Source organism: Nipponia nippon, unplaced genomic scaffold, assembly GCF_047370975.1.
Source record: "Nipponia nippon isolate SJK-2023a ecotype South Korea unplaced genomic scaffold, ASM4737097v1 scaffold_4, whole genome shotgun sequence".
In the NCBI taxonomy this organism is placed as follows: Eukaryota; Metazoa; Chordata; class Aves; order Pelecaniformes; family Threskiornithidae; genus Nipponia; species Nipponia nippon.
This window is the reverse complement of record NW_028262358.1, coordinates 27,149,968-27,166,970: the sequence shown is the minus strand read 5'-3', so window position 1 is coordinate 27,166,970 and position 17,003 is coordinate 27,149,968. Positions and strand designations below refer to the sequence as shown.

The 17,003-nt window shown below is 37.5% G+C and overlaps 1 protein-coding gene across 6 annotated transcripts in view; it reads right to left on the bottom strand.

The window, feature by feature from the left end:
- Window positions 1-17,003, bottom strand: part of EML4 (EMAP like 4) — a 167,695-nt gene that overhangs the window by 55,117 nt on the left and 95,575 nt on the right. For 4 of the 6 annotated variants that reach the window (XM_087774918.1, XM_087774919.1, XM_087774915.1 and 1 more), the window contains exons 3-4: window positions 7,237-7,366; window positions 1,522-1,695 (exon numbers count right to left, since the gene is read on the bottom strand). In XM_087774918.1, coding sequence (XP_087631044.1) covers window positions 1,522-1,695; window positions 7,237-7,366 — 304 coding nt within the window. The remainder of the gene's footprint in view (window positions 1-1,521; window positions 1,696-7,236; window positions 7,367-17,003) is intronic. The other 2 variants (XM_087774920.1, XM_087774921.1) reach the window with 1 other exon arrangement.

The following is a 17,003-nucleotide window of genomic DNA, read 5'->3' as shown; positions in this document are numbered from 1 at the left end:
GACGATTAAATCCATGAATTGAGATATAACATTTCAGCAATCTTACGGTAGCCAATTTACACTAATGGGAACCTGCAAGTTTTGCAGTCACTAGTTCATTAGTTTCACACACATCTTAATCACGGAAAACGTTCAAAAGTGATCTAGCTCAAATTATTCTTCAACCAGCTGATTTACAGTCTGCACATGTCCTGCTAACAGTATTATACTTCATCCCGTCAGAAATGCTTTTTGCAGGAGTAAGTCTTGAACTGCAACCTTAGAAATGGCAAGCTCCTCCCACAGCACCTCAAGAGGCTGAAAGGTCCTGCGACAAACAAGTTAATCAAATCAAGTTAAACCTTTAGGCGACTAAAAAAGGCATTTATTTTTTTCCCCACACTGCAAAAGATTAGTAAGCGAGACTTCAGGCAAACATCTTTACAGTGAGATACCAGGCAGGAGAACAACAGGCCGCAAGTTCAGCTTCAGACAACTTAGAGTTTGTGCAAGACACGGAGACAGAGCCTTTATGGAGTGTTATAACATGCATCAGTCAAGTGAAAGTTTAAATATTTATTAGAGCTGTGAATTTGAGCAATGCAAGACAACATAATCTTGTGAACTACAGTAAATTTCAGAAGACTAAATTTCATTTATTTAAGAGCTTGTTTCAGTCTCCTAAATGCCAAACAGTAAAAGAAAATTTCATACCTTGCAAAACAATAAGGTGACAATGAATCAAAAAAAAGGAAAAAGAAACCACACTGAGTGATCTGCATAGTTTTGAAACTCAGAAATAATCACCCAAATCTTAAAATCCATTTCCTTGACTTAAAAAAAAAAGACTACCATTTTTTCTGTGCTTAATTCCCACTAAAATGAATGGGAACTTAGAGGCAATTCTAAATAAACTTCTGTGTTCACTCAAGTCAAGCAGTTGTATGATTTGGGTGTAAAACCAGAACTTCACTCATGTAAAGAATCAGAATAAACAGTGAAGTGAACCATCCTGCAACATAGCAGGAATTGAAAAGGGAAGGGCTGCAAAAAAAATCCAAACTGCAGTCACTTTATAGAATAATCTGAGAAGAAAAACTCCCAAAGGAAAAGTTGCAATGATACTAGTATTTAGCAAATGCTGTTACGAGATGTAGTAAATGGCCACGTGCAAAATACACTCCACAATTCAGCTATGCCAGACAAAACCTATAGAGTGTACTTTGAGCAGGATCAAGTCAGAGTCATCGTTAAGTATTTTAGAATAATGACTGATTAGAGGTAATTTACCATATTAGGTTTTCAATCACAGAGAAGAAAAAAATCTTTGTCATCTTAAAAATTTACTCAAAGAAAAATCGCATTTTTACATACTTGCTCTGTTGCAATGCATGTTGAATGCATCTTCTCTAGCACAAAAAAATACCAAACATTTATTAACTTGATCATGAGATTGGAACTATTTCACATGACTTGTTGTCAAATATGAACTCAGTATCATTACAATCATTTTCTAGTTCTGTACTGTGGTACTGTGAAAACCTTTTAGCTGGAGCAGAACTCTTGCTTTCTTGAGTTTGCCTGTGTGTTTGGAGAGTCTGTGAGGAGGGCTGGGGAGAAGGTGATGCTTGAGTTTGTGGACTTTGATCATTAGAATGAGATTCCTCTTTTTTTTCTTTCTGTCCTGGAGGTTTTTCCTTCTTTTTTTCTGTACCGCTGTAAAATAAAGTATAACATAGGGGGGAAAAAAAAAAAAAAAGAGAACAAGCAAATAAATTAAAAAGGTGGGAGAAAATGCCCTCTGTGAAAAGATGGGAGAAGCACGTAACAACTCTACCATACATAATCACCAAAAGAACACTTTGATTATTTACTCACTGTCTTCAGGTTAGCATTTTGCTAAAATAAGATTTATTCACAAGCTCCAAAAATAAAAAAGATGAGGGAGGCACAGAAGATTATTTACTTATTTTTACTGTGTAGTTGTACTAAGTTTGCTCTGATTTTAAAATTAATACAACTTTGATTTGAGTATGTCCTTCGTTTGTGGGTCCTTCTACAGTATTTAAAGCTAACACAAGTTGATGCACCACAAGTCTGCCGTCATTCAAAAAAAAAAAGAAAAAAAATCACCCTCTTGTTCAGCTCACTGACTACCTTACCGTGCTGCCAGCCAAGGCTCAGTGCAAATGAAAGGCAGGAGTGTGACTTGCACTATCTCCGATAGCTTAAGCCCACCATGAAACTATACCTCTCTCTCTGTATTTCTGGACGTGCATGGTACCGCTTATCTTTGCGCTGTCACCAAGAGAGTGAAATGCTGTTGCTGGTCCCTTGGCTCTCCCTGGCTGCACCAGAATTCAAAGGAAAACATCCCTGAAAACTCATCGCTGTTTTGATCTGTAGTTGACTAACATCAGACTTCCTTGACACTTCTTCAATGACTTCAGTAAACGACAGCTAAGAATACATCTTTATTTTCATGGTTGTGTATTTATTAGGTTAACATTTGAAACAGCTTTAAATACATGTCATTAACACCCTTAAATTCATTAAGAACCTAACCAAAGGTCCACTAAGTAAACAGAAAGATTAATTAAAAGGCTTTTTATAAAATAGCAGGGTTTGCAATATATTGAATCACACAAACAATAGCAGGACCTGAAAGAGAAGATTATTCTGTAGTACATGGCCAATTTTTTTTTTTTTAAGATTAGAAAAAAACATCTTCCAAGATAAATTTCTCAGTGAACAAACAAAGCAAGATATAAACACTGGCTAAGAAGGAAAAAGAAAGATTTTTCTCTTAGGTTCAAAGTAACCTGCAATGTAAAAAGGAAATAGTATCTTTCTGAAGGGGAGAATCCAGATTTCTATTCCCTCACACCAATTCCCCAAACCCTTGTATAGTCTTAATTATTTGTGTTTCCATTTACCTTTCCCCACAAAAGAATGAAAAACAGTAAAACAATATTCAAAATAAATGAATAAAAATGGGCCCCCAATTTTAATATAAAATTCATAGGACCCTCTTTTTGTTTCATTTGTTATTTCGATTGAAGTCTATCATTTACCACCATGACAAAGCCCTCAATGTTTGTATGAGTTCAACTTTTCTAAATGCTTCCAAAGAAGCATTGAAGAACAGGTCAAAACATGAAAAATAATATAAAACCCAAAATACATTTGTAAGGATCACTCGGGATTTCTTCTGTAAACCATATTAACTTGTTAAAACTGTCAATATAATCCATCAAAGTTATATTTTCTTTTCAGAAAAACAGATGAAAACAAAAGAAAGAGCTTTCATATTTCTTGAGGGGCATATATGTGATCATAGAGAACAAAGCTTGAAGAGCTGTGGAGTTTTGTTTAATAATTTATAGCCAGAAGTCCTTAATTAACTAGAAGCATAAAAAAAATTTTTTTTTTTTTAATCAGAAGACTTAGATTGCTGGATGCAAAAGCACACTATGCAATCTTAATCTTTTTGCAGTCTGTGGCAAGAAATGCAGTATAGTGAAATAAATTCTCAGAATCTCTTGTCACTAAAGAAAACAAGAGTCTCTCTGTTCCTACTCCAACAGGTACACTCACAGACCTCTGCATTCATTCTCCCATAAACGCAGGATTTCTCATAACGAAGTCCATCTACCAGGACAGACTTAAAGACTTTTTTTTTTTTTTTTTTTAAAGAAATCATCTTTCAGGAAGACATGCTTCCAATTCTCCCTTTCCCTCTACTTGGGGATTTCAAAATACAGCCTCATAATAGTAAAAGCGATGAGGGATGCAGGAGGAGAAAGAATACACAAACGTAATGGCTTCCATAACTCCAGCTTGCAAGTCTACAAAGAATGGTCCTACTTGGTCAGAACAATGGCTCACTTGGCACCATGTTCTGTCTCTGATGGTGGCATAAAACAGCTCATCAGTGAGGTCCCTTTCCCCATACTTTTTATAATATCCTGTTTACAATGACACACCAGCAATCCTCCAGTTCACCTCTGCATTCCTCCAGCATGCTCAGGTGAATGCCAGCTGCTGACAACAGCGTATTATCTAATTTACCAATTCGGTCTCATATTTTCTGTGTGCTTACCCAAACTCATTTAGCTCATCTGATCCATCTCCTAGAAACAACAGGTTCAGCATGGAAATCTAGTCAATGGCTTCACCAAGCTTGTCAGCTGTGGACGACATGTTTCACACCTTTGCCATTAGGTTCATTCCTTAACTTCTCTGTTGGGCCATGAGAGTCAATGAACCACTCTGGTTTCTCTGAGTTGCAGCACAAGGTTCCAACACAGTGCTTTTATCTGCCATCATGTTGCGAGTGGGCTGCTTTTTTTGACTGCCATTTTAATGTAAAAGTAAATTATGTAGATATGTGGCAGTCTTGGTATCGAATATCTTTGTGCAGAATTTATTTGTTTTGCGCTCTCCTGCTAAAATCTTCAGATTAATTGTATTATGACTGCTATTACAGAGCAGTGTTCCCACTAATACCATTTGAACTAGGTCTTGTGCAACAACTGAAACCAAATCAAGAACAGCACCTTTTCTTGTGGGTTTCTAAAGACTAGTTGTTCTTGGAAGCAGTTATTTAATGTGTCCAAAACTTCTTTCCAAACCCCAACTTGATGAGGCATTTCTTCAGTCTATATGTGAGTAGTTGAGATCTATTGCTATCTGCTAATTTTGCAGATTCTCTAATTTCACTTAACACAACGTTTCATCCTTTGGACCAGAACACATTGGCAGCTACTGGGGAGGGTGGTAATTCTGAGACATGAAGACTATTCTTACCAGAAACAGTTTTCAAAAGAATGTTTAGTCCTAAGGAAAATGATTAAGCAGGTCTTTGTGACAGTCATCTGCAGTACAAAGTACAAACCTGTTTCCAACTCTAGTAATAATACAAGGTACATGGCATGTTTGTTGTTCCAAAGCGTTTCAACACCTCTATCACAAGATAGTTCCAGACTACAGGGCTGAAATTTTCCCAACATGTACGTGACTTCATGTCTGTCAGTGGGACATCATCTACCTGTTGTTCATGGTACATTCCTGGTCTCTGGTTTTAGCGACAGCTGATATTTTAGCAAACCTTTGTTGAAATGAGATGTACTGCTGCTGTGCAGCTACTGAGACATCAGCTCATCTCCATGATCTCAGTGTTCAAGTTGGTAGAACAAGGATTGAACAGCCCAGGAAATGAAACAGAAGAAATTCTCAGAGATGGCAGGTCTACAGAGGCCAGAGCCCCAGAAATGTATAATATTAAGACTGCACAAAATACAGACAGTAAACTTCAACAATAACAGATTGGACACAAGTAGGCCTTCTGTTATTTGTGACTGGATGTATGGCTACATATATTTAGAACATGAAAAGCTATAGGCAGGTTATGGGGGCTGCTTGGTAACTAAAGTGTAATTCCACATCAACAGATGACCATGTCCACCTGCTGCACCAGTTCAACCCCCAGCCTGAAGAAAAGCCTGGGCAAGTTGGGGTTGAAGCATCCCATGACCAGCTGATACTCTCCTTGGCCTCCCTTCTTTTCAACTGCAACATGAATGCTAGAAACAGACACGTTTACCCTAGCTTTAAGGAAATGGGACTACTATTGACATTCACTTATGTCTCCTACTAGGAACACTATTTGGTACTGAACAGTTTTGCTGTTGTTAAAAAAACACAACCACAAAGCCTGAGATTTGACATTTTCTTTCACCTTTCTTGAGCTGGTAATTTTACAAAAGGGCAAGTCTATTTTATTCTAAATACCAAACAAATTCCATGAAAGAGTGTAGAAAGACAGGAGAGTGAAAGGAACTGCTGAAAAGGTAACTAAAGAGGGGTCTTAAGCCTTCCTAAAAACAAGCCTTGAAGAAGGGAGTCACGTACCTTCAGATGCATTGGAAGCAGCAAAAGCTCCCCTGGACAGTTATTTGGGTGCGTGGGGAGAGCTGCCCTCTGCATATTAAGGCTTTCCTCTTCTGGCCTATCCAGGTCTCCTTTTAAAGACCTTAACTCAGATGAAAGGGATGCCGGTCACTCCACTCTGCTCTTCTTCTGTAGTCAAGTGTTGAGCAGCCAACGAATCAAGAAGGTGATTCAGCGCAAATGCAAGCTGAACACCACGGGAACTGGACTGGCTCTCATCAAAGTGCCAAGAGCCACACGGGTAAGATTAATGGAAAAGTGCTAACTAAGAAATACCTTCTTGCAGGAATGTCTTTTGTCCCAGTGCCTGTCACACTAGCAGATAGAGACTTACAGTGATCACTTTCTGACTTATTGTTGAAAAGCAAACTTAAGGATTCAATAAAAAGAAAGATATGCCATGCTACACAATGGAGAAGAGCAGTGCATTACCCTTGCTTTCTAAATTCCAAAAGGCACTAAAGCTTTTTCTGGTTTGTTCTCATACAGTTTATATTTGCATACAGCATTTTTATTCCCTGAAGTAGATCATTTCCCTGTCTTGTTGTATAGCACAGTATTTACATCCATGCTAGAAGATAAACCAGCCACTGGTGTTACCAGAGTACTCTACAGAGGCCAAGAATTTGTTCACATAATTTACCACAGTTATATATTATTCTCTGTCCTGTGGCTGTATCTGGCAGCCTGTTCTTCCCAACAAATAGGAATAGGTGCAAAACCTATTGATTGAAGAAGCCATGTAATCACTTATCTAACAGACCCACAGAACAAAGTAGTTATACAAACACTTTATTTACCGTATGCAGCTGAAGCCATTACATGGAGGAAAAAAAAAAAAAGCTATTGTTTGGTGCATAGCTCATTTAACTTACAAATACTCAGTGTTATTTCTACACATTTGAGATCTGATACAGATACTCTTCATAAAGACTAAGTAGCCATATTTTGGGTTAAAATCTTCTACACAAAAATGTAAACTTTTATCTTATACAATTCATTATTGTTTCATAGCTATTTTGCTATTGCCTACTATTTACACTCCAGACAATGGAGTCAGTTTTGTCCTTTAATTTCCTTAGTGAGAATGTATTTTGGACTATACACTATAGAAATATTCTCTATTTATGAAGTCTTTTTAGAACCCTGCTGTAAGCAGCCCAACAACATGGTACATCTCCAAAGTTTATTTGTGCCTTACTATACTTCAGGAAGCTTTGCTGAGGGTCATGCAGAGGCAAAAATCAAACTCTTGCTCATTTTTTTTTTTTTAATATAATTTCAATTTTAATAACAAGTCAGTACCTTTTTGCAGCAGATGAAAGAGTTTCTTTTCTGGCAACAGAAACAGAGGAACTGTGGCTTGTTTTCCTGCTTCCTGTACTCCCGTTAGTTATACAGGACATCGAGATAGCTTCTCGGAGGCTTGGCTGACCTAGAAAAAAAAGTATTGAAGAACACAAGGTTTTACAGCTGTATCCAAAGATCCACCTGAAAAACCAAAAGCTCTCACATGTGGACCTGGTATCACAGTGCAGCAGCCCCGGCATTCAGGACAACCATCTAGCCTATATCCAGTGGCATACATTCATGAAAGCCTTAACCTAGGCAGCTGGAGATGGGAGACCTGGCACGCTACGGCAAGAATATGCTCTGATAGGGGTCAGCTTCTCTATTGCCATGCTGCCAGCAAATACTTTAAATCAGCGACATGCCACATCTCTTTCCAGTTGTGATCCACAGGGAGAATCACAGATTACAGCTAGCCTTGGGAAGCTGGCAGCTCCAACAGCTGTGGGACAGCAGATCTGATTATTTCAACTCTGTTGTTCAAAACCATCACAGCTCAGATAATACCACATGAGGTTTCTTGCTTTCAATTTGTTTTTTTTTTTTTTTTTCCTAAAGATCAAAGAAGTTGCAGACAGAAGCCCTCTCTATACTGAAAGAATTATTAAGTTATTTAAGGGTTGTGATTCTAAGGATTCAAAAACCAAGTTTTTCAGCTTGTTTTCAGCTGCCCCTTCCATCTTAAAAAGGTATCGACCTTTGAGTATATGCACTATGGTACAGTTATTAAGTTTCTGATATAGTTTACTCCATAGAACATCTGCCACATCCAGTGAACATTACAGATTCCCTCCGGGGATGAATCATGACTGTATATGTGAAGAAGGCTGCTGTCTGTCAGATGCCCACTTCACTCATTGCAGAAGTTTGAAACTATGCAGTGAATGTGGGAGGGGACTGCAAGGAAGACGGGGGGAGCAAAGGCTCTTCTATTTAAAGAGCTGAATGCTAGCCTGGCAATCGGCTCCCAGACCTGCCTCTGCCACAGACCATCAGTGAAATACAAGGCATTTTACTCAAATGTGACATTTCACCCATTCCCACTAATTGTGTGTCTCTCCTCTTCTGCATGCCTGTTTTATTTCTAAGGTTTTATTCAGAAAAGCGTTTTGCTCCCTCCTCCCCCCAGGTGCTAAACTTGTGCTTTTCCCCTCTGAAGCCTTATATGCCCTGGAAAAATCCCCGGGCTACTCTCACATTAAGCATCCAAAAATCAGTGTCGCTTTTGACCCCGTCTCCATGCCACATTCACATTTCACAAACAGCAAGTTGTTACTGCATCTCATAGGGTCGTGATGTCCAGCCACTCTGACTTCAGCAACAGAACACGAATGACACGGTTGACAGGAAAATAACAGGTCTGTGTTCGTGGCAGGCTTGGAATAGTGTGAGATAGATAAGGCATGAGGCCATACATTGAAGATAAAAGTGAGGAGTAAAAGAGCAGTCGGGGAGAATCGACTGCTCTGTGCACTGAAGGCAAACTCACATCAATGCGTCATTTGAACAATACCAGCATATGGTCCATTTGCCACATCGCAGTTCTATCAGGCAGGCCGCGAGGCAAATTAATACTTATTTTAAACAAGCACTTTATGTACGAGAGATACCCATCAAGGGGATATTAGATTTCAGAACTATTTGGATGAAGGCAGAAATGGGCTGACCTGCGCTAACCATATACTGCTTCAAACGCACCAAGCAGCATGTGACCACATCTGAAATTCAGATCAAGAAAGCCAAAAGGAGCATGAAGAATATCCCAGGCAGAAATGAGAATAAAGGAAATCTGAAGAAAGTAAAGACACACTTAAATGTAGAAACACTGCAGAGATCATTGTTGTTCTTCCTAAATTCTGCATAAATCAACTTAGCATGATTCCTTCCAACTGGTACTTCTTAGAGACCATTTTATTTGCCACATACACATTTGGAATACAGATTTTATTTTACAAGTTAATATACTGTACAAAACCTCTAAAGCTCAAGAGATTTTTACCCCCCTGTGCAACTCAGATGCAAGAACAAAAGCGCATGAGCTTAAAAAGCACTTTTAGCATTAGAAGCCTATAAATTAGCTTCTTTTATTTTCAGTGACAAAGTAAATCATCTTCTTTGTGGAGATGCATAATATCAAGGCCTATGATTCACTCGTGAACTGCATGTGACCTTAACATCTCCGTCTGCTCATCGTAACAGATCTATGCCTCTCCAAGCAGCACTAGCGCAGCTTCCCAGAAACGTGAATAAGGAGACATAATAGCGATAATTCTCAGTACGGTGGGAAAAGCGTTCAGCAGAAGGCATAGAGAACAGCAGTACTACAGACAGGGTACAGGAACTTAAGACGGGGGGAAAAAATTGCTCTGTTTTCTCAAGCAAGGAGCACATTGCTATTCTGTTCACTGATGGTATCTAGAAGAATTCCCCCTACTAAGTACGAAAAGCGTTAGTACTTGCTTACACCCAAGGACAAAACTGACAACAAATAAAACCATATATCAATGTATACTCATGATAGGAATGTGCTCTAGTCCACGCAATGATGAATGCAATAATAAAAAAAAAAAAAAAAAAGGATCTGTACAGAAGTTTTTCATAGAATCATAGAATGCTTTGGGATGGAAGGGACCTTTAAAGGTCATCTAGTCCATCCCCCCTGCAACCGGCAGGGACATCTTCAACTAGATCAGATTGCTCAGAGCCCCATCCAGCCTGGCCTTGAATGTTTCCGAGGATGGGACACCTACCACCTCTCTGGGCAACCCATTCCAGTGTTTCACCACTCTCATTGTGAAAAATTTTTTCCTTGTGTTTAGAAGTCAGTGGTTTTAGGTTTGTTTTTCAGTAAAGTGGATGTTGATGGTAGATCTGCAGAGCACTTCCTAATTTCAACAAGTGGCAGGCAAAAGTAAGCTTGAGATGAAGATTTTTGAATCAAAGTAAAAATAATTTTTGTAAAATGACCAACAATTATACCCAGATCTCTTGAATCATTCATTTCTTGAAAAAGTGACCAAAACATCAAGATCTAGGAAAAACTGCATTGACAGATTTTTTGAAGTGTCAAAAATATATCAGGCTTTCTTACACTCCAGAATAAAATCTTGGTCAGTCATAGTTGAGTGTGCCACACTCAATGTGCAGCAAAACGTAAAAACCAACAAAAACAATGAAAAACAAACAAACAAAAACCCCCAAACGCAACACCCCTAAGAAACAAGCCCCCTTCCAACCTCTCTATATATTCTATTTTAACTAGATATTCAGAAGTGACCTTTAGAATACTTAGTTTTAAAGGGAAAAAAAAATTAAAAATTAAATTCATCTGCAACTATTTTTTTTTTTTTTTTAAGAAAAAGGCATTTAAATTTTAAGCCATGAGAAGGAAGGGCAAGTTTAAGCCCTGTGCACATCCCAGGCAGCAGAGCAGGGAAGCCTGGCTGCCCACGGGGTCAGAGACACACAACCAGGATCTTCCCAGCTGGGTCAGAAGCCCAGGGAAGCTGACACACCAGTCCCAAACCACGCAGCTCTCTTCATGATTTCTAACCAGGGCATCTCTATAGTCAAGAGATGTCAAAAATTAATAACGTTATAATGTTCTTCACTGCAGAGATAGCCCTTCATAGAAGTCAAGCAACTTTGCTTCAGAGACCTGGGAAATAACAAAGCAGCACAGGAGAACACAAATTCCAGATCAATAGACTAAAACAGCTGAGTTCTCCCAGCACTTGGATTGCACATCTCTGCCAATATCGTGTCACACGTCACCTGCTAGTATAAACAGTCTGAAATTTTTCAGACTGAATAGCACTCAGCTTTATCTGTTAGTTTGGAACAAAAGCCAGACATAAACTGAACATAAAATGAAAGCCAGTGTGTGGTGACCAGGATTAAAGCCAAATTGTCAGAGATCAAAGTGGTAAAAAATGCCTTTTATGGATAATGGATTCATCTCTGTTCTGTTAATTTTCATAGAATAGTATCTGTTGAGTTCAAAAGAAGCATTTCATTAATATCTGTCAAGTATACAAGTGTGTGAATGAAAGATAAGTAGGATTAGAAAAAACAGACCACAATAAACCAAGAATCTACATCCAACTCTTTATCAGCCTTGATTAGCTAACTGGGGAAAAATTGAAGCCAAACTGTAAGAGACAGTGGTAAGTTTTGAAAATGTGTGTCCTGTGATAACATGATAGCTTTTCTTTCCAAACGTACATATAAGGTACTAGAGCTGAGGATCAGTTTGTAATTCACTTCTTTTTCCCAAACCCCAAAGTTACAGTTTTTTATGTTAAAATATAGTTTATTATGTTATTACTTGTGTCAACTGGAACAACATTTTGCTTAATATCTTTGTATTTGCTGATATCCTGACAGGTAAACTGCCTTTCTTCCAAACAAAACCCAAACCTTTCTTTCTCTTCTTCAGGTAATTTCAATTTAAAGTAAGTAGCTACAGCTACATTAAAATAACTTCTTGGGACAGTTCATTCAAGCAGACTTAAAATAAAAAGCTCAACAAATTACATGTCACAAAAAAAAGGATTTACTTATACTGTTTTTCTTTAAGCTTGCCTTTTTTTTTTTTTATTAACAATAAGGCATACAATATCCAAGTCCTTCAATAACCTTAAAATACCTCATTCTTAGCAAAACTTGACAAAGATTTCTGTATTTCAAATTTATTACATGCCTAGGGGTTTTGTGCAAATAAAACTGATGGCTTGAAGGACAGAAACCCAATTTAGTACTCTTACTGAAGAAGCATACAGTGTGTGTTCAACCACACCATTAGTCACCAGAGAACCCACACAGGTGAGCCGCAGAAAAACAGACAGAAATAGTTCTAAGTGTAGCAGAACATAAGATTTTATCTGCACTTCCTTCCTAAAATAAAGACATCAAAACTTAACTAGAAATTATGACAAATCCTAAACTTACTTCAAGATGTTACAATAAATTGTACCAAAGCCATTTCAAAGAATGTCAAGTCCCTCAGCTCATGGAAGATGCTGGCAAAGAAATAGCTTGGGAGCACTAAAACTCTTTTCAAAAAGAGTACCGTATTCTGAAGGGTAGCGGAAAATTTTCTTCAGTGTTTTGTTTTATTCAACTACTTCACATAGTAAGAGTAAAATTCTGATTGAGACTTCTTAAGCAGAAAAAATGTCCTCTTCTTTTATCACATGAACAAATGTTACAGATCAGGGCAAGATACTAGTTCTCAAATAACAACTAACATTAATCAGGAAAACTAACTCAGTTCACTACCTACGGGTTATACTTCATCTTGTTTAATAATCCAATTTTAAGACAAAACTAAGTTTTGACAAACTTTATTATTCTTATAACAGTTATATCTAGCTAAAAGAAAAAAATCAATGCTTTTTATACTTTTTTTATTGAAACCCAATTTCACAAATCTCAACTGACAACTGGCTATTAAACATACATTATTTGTCATCTCCTATTAAAAAGAAAAGAACTATCTGAATAGAGGCATGTTAATACGTAACAGTTTGTGAATGTATAGCTAATGCATAAACATCTTGAGATGCAAGTGAATCTCTCCTAATGGGTAGATAAATTAATTACAATGTTAAGAATAATTAAATATTTATTTAGAGATTTCCTACAAAATTTTTATAGCTGGCAACTTAACCTGTCAATGCATACATTTCTAACTATAACTGATCCTCCTAGAGACATAAAACTAGTTTTTCAGGTGTTATGCTCTTAAGAGTCTAGGGCAGCCGTGCCCCTGCTCTGACACTTGGCTCTTTGGGCAGGCATTTTAAAACCTACTACCCGGGGAAACTGAAGACTTCTTTGGCATGGGACAGCCAATTGCTTATTCAAACCACACAGCTCTTTTCCTCCTCCCTCCCTACCATCTTACTATTTTGCTGTACTTTCCCAGAGGCACCATCTACTTCCTCAATCAATTGCCAATGAGCTATATCCAAGCAGAGGAAATAAAAATTTTAACTATAGTAATCCGAAACAATTTGATATATTCTAGCAAACAGTGATGAAAGAGCTACTCAAGTGTTAGAAACAACAAGCAGGTTTTATTTGAAAAAGTTGGTGGCACCATTTAACTCTTCCAACACTGCAATTCTGTTTGAGAAGCACCATGGAGAACAGAGTACCGCCCAGGAGAATTTGCCCACACTCTTCTAAAAAAAGCACACAAATGCACAAAACATATCCAAAACTGTAAGAAGCATGTGGAAAAAGAATAAGGACACTTATCACCACAACTGAAAAACACTCCTCTACAATGCTCAGAACATCTTCTCCAATGAAGAAGATTATTAGGTTACAGAAGTCAAAAAAAAAAAAAAAAAAAAGAAACGAAACTTTCTTCAGTTCTCTTTCCTTAAACTTGGTTTAGCTGGTTAGTGACCCTTACTTCATTAATGTCCTCTAGACCCAAATTCTTTGAATAAAGGAAATTATATGAAGAACACCGGGAATAGTAAGTATAACAGAAGAAAAAGAAAATATTAAAGAAGACAGAGGAGAAGATAGGAAAAAATGGAGAAGTAATGCAGAAAAAATAATTTAATGCAGAAAGAACAGATGGCACTAAAACCAATACCTGGAAAATCCATTAAGACCTCAAGAGTATCATTATTTGTTATGTGAGCATACAGCCTGCAGACTTCAATTGGACTATTCCCATGAGTAAAATGACACATGTACAAGCTTGCCAGGTTAGTTTTAATATTGTGGATAAAAGCCTATATTCTACCTCTACCATAAGCATTTTCCTATCTACACTTCTATTTTCCGTTCCTTTAACATTTACTGATTAGACATAAACATGCACCCAGTTATTAGAACAATTCTGCACATTAAAATGTGTTAAGACTAAAACCACAAATGCAAGTCTATCTTATGCTTTCATTAATGAGGTTTGCCGAACAACTGAAGTCAATTTTTGTTAATATAAAACAAAATAACTTAATGTTATTGAAATGAAACCATTGTTGAGATAAGGTAAAAATTACATCTGAAGCGCTTTGCTTACATTAGTGCAATGAGATGGAATTTGATGCAAGATACTACTTAGGATTTTTCCTATTGAAGAGATATACTATTTCACATGAGAGAAGGGAGCAGGAAAAGCAAGGAAAACTCTCTGGGTTCCTATTATAAAAATCCACTGCACAAAGGAAAAAAAATAATAAAAAAATAAAAAACCCACCTGCATTTCCAGTACATAGCTGCTTTTGCAGGTCCCCAAGATCACTACTTTAAGTAAAATAAACGCCTCCCAGTCTGCCAGCCTGCATTGCCATGGCAGACCCTCTCTGCAAACTGCCATCCACTGCTTCAATTTCACTTTGTGAGCTGAATTTCCATATGAGTTATTTGGTATCAATTCTTGTCCAAGCAATAGGAAATGTTCCTCCAAAGGTTTAACCTGTGACAAGCCTCCTCATTACTTCCGAGTCCAGAAAAAGGACATGAACTCTTTGTTTCTCTACAGGCAGACATCAGATGTACTTTCTGGTAGATGGCCACCTTTTCAGGCAAGAGCTCATAGCCCAGTGATATGATTAGTCTGAGATATTTTACTGGTGCCATTGTGTGCCACAAACTTGTCTCCATACCCAGAGCCTGAGGGATGAATTCTACTGTTACACACATTTTGACACCCTGGAAGATTTTAATAGGTTTACCAGGCACCAGCTGTGAGACAATCTATCTTGCTGGCAGCTGCAAGCACCAGACTGCTGTACACTTTCCTTTTCTTCAGTGTCCAGGTAATCTTTGTTTTTGGAACTTTTTGTGAATGTTAACAGCATCAATCATGCATCAACAGCAGAGACATGTGGCAACAAGAGCACAGAGATGCCAAAAGCAAAGAACTTCTCACCAAAGAAATTCTTATTACCGAGCCATCTATTAAAAAAGAAAAGAAAGAAAGAAGGGGGGGGGGAACCAAACCAAAAAAACCCAACAAAACACAAATGCACCCTCACACTACAATCCCCCCCCACCCCGTAGCTGCTGGGGACCTGTTCCCTAATCAAGCCCTTTCACATTTCAAATCCTCAACACTATCTTTGGACCTGGTAGTTTCTCCTTTGTGTAGTTATTCTTAGCTGTGTGCAGAGATGGAGAATTACTGTCGTCGCCTTTTTATTTTGAAAAGATTTTCTCTATTTAGAATGACTTTGCACTGAGAAATACTAAAGAGGAACACAAGCCACATGCAAACACTCCCAGTCTGCTCTTCACTGTGCAAAAACAGACAAGTGCTAATTCTGTTGCAATCTGTACTAGAGGTATTTCCCTCCTGTGGTATCTCCGCTTCATGCTTTACTAAGAGGCACTAAGGTGGCTAAAAAAAATCTCACTCTTTAGCTTACCTCGTACAGTTTGCAAATCACCTAACCCTGTATAAAGAGCAGCTTGATTCTGAGGCAGGGCTAGACAGACAAAATCATAGGTAGTAACCTCCTCATTGACAGCCCACGGGTTAGAAATAAAAATCTACCCATGCCCATGTGAATTTTTTCACTGAAGACTGGACTAAGTTCAAAATAAGCATGCAACAGAAATGCAGGAAAAAAGAAAACCAAAGACTACAAGGATAATGCAAAAAATTTAACTTCAGCTACTGTTGATTCCATCTGTCAATCTAAAATAAAGGGATAAGAAAAATAAGAAAATAAATAGCTCACCAGATATGCAATGCAGACAAACTAACACAAAGGATGAAGAGATCTCTTTTTGCACTAAGTTGGGCCATCAACTTCAGAATGAGAAAAATCAGTGAAAAAATGATTGGGATTTGTCCCTTTCAGCATGATTCATACTCCGTTCACAACACTTATTTTTAGACTATGAAAAACCTCTCTTCAAAGACACTGCTGAGGTGGCAACATGAAAAAAATGAAGAGGTTTTAGCAAACTCATTTCAGCAACAAGTAGGAAAGACTCCTTCGAACTAGGTTAGATATTGTCTCTTACTCAGATTAGAACTCTTTTGTTTGATGGAAAGATTCAAGTTGTTTTTTTCCAGTACTATGATTCTTGTAAGTTCAGTTTATTTTAAAAGTATTTATCTCACTGTGTTGTCATACTTCAAATTAAACACATCTCTCATCTCTCTCGATGTATTCAGAAATATATACACAGCTATTCTCTTTGCTCATTATTTATGTCAGCATGTATTTAAGGGCTGCTGTAGGGACAAATACTGTGAATCAAAGCCTCAGCATTTTTTTTAAAGAAATACTACCCATAATATTTACCATGAAAACACAATTGTTGTAATGCAGAAATCCAGATTCTTGACAGGATCGCAAACACCAAAAAGAGTTTTGGAGGAATACAATTACCTTTGCAGCAACCATGACTTGACTAGTAAGAGCCTGTTATGTACCCATAAAATATTTCAAAGAAAAATAAACAATGACTTCCTTGAGTATTATTTTTGTATGACAATTCAGATCTTCTGCCAATCCTCATTCACGAAAATAATACATTTCTCTTTGTTGAAAGCTTTCAAGAGTTCTTTATCTATTGAGTGAATTTAAAATACAGAAATCAAAACTAGAACCTAAGGTATTGCAAAAAGCTATGTATGAACTTGTTCAGAATTATTTATTAAAATATTGATGTTTAAGTTTAAATCAATGTTAATCTCAAACTCGTTCTTCAAGTCTAATTTTATACTTGTACAAAATTACCAT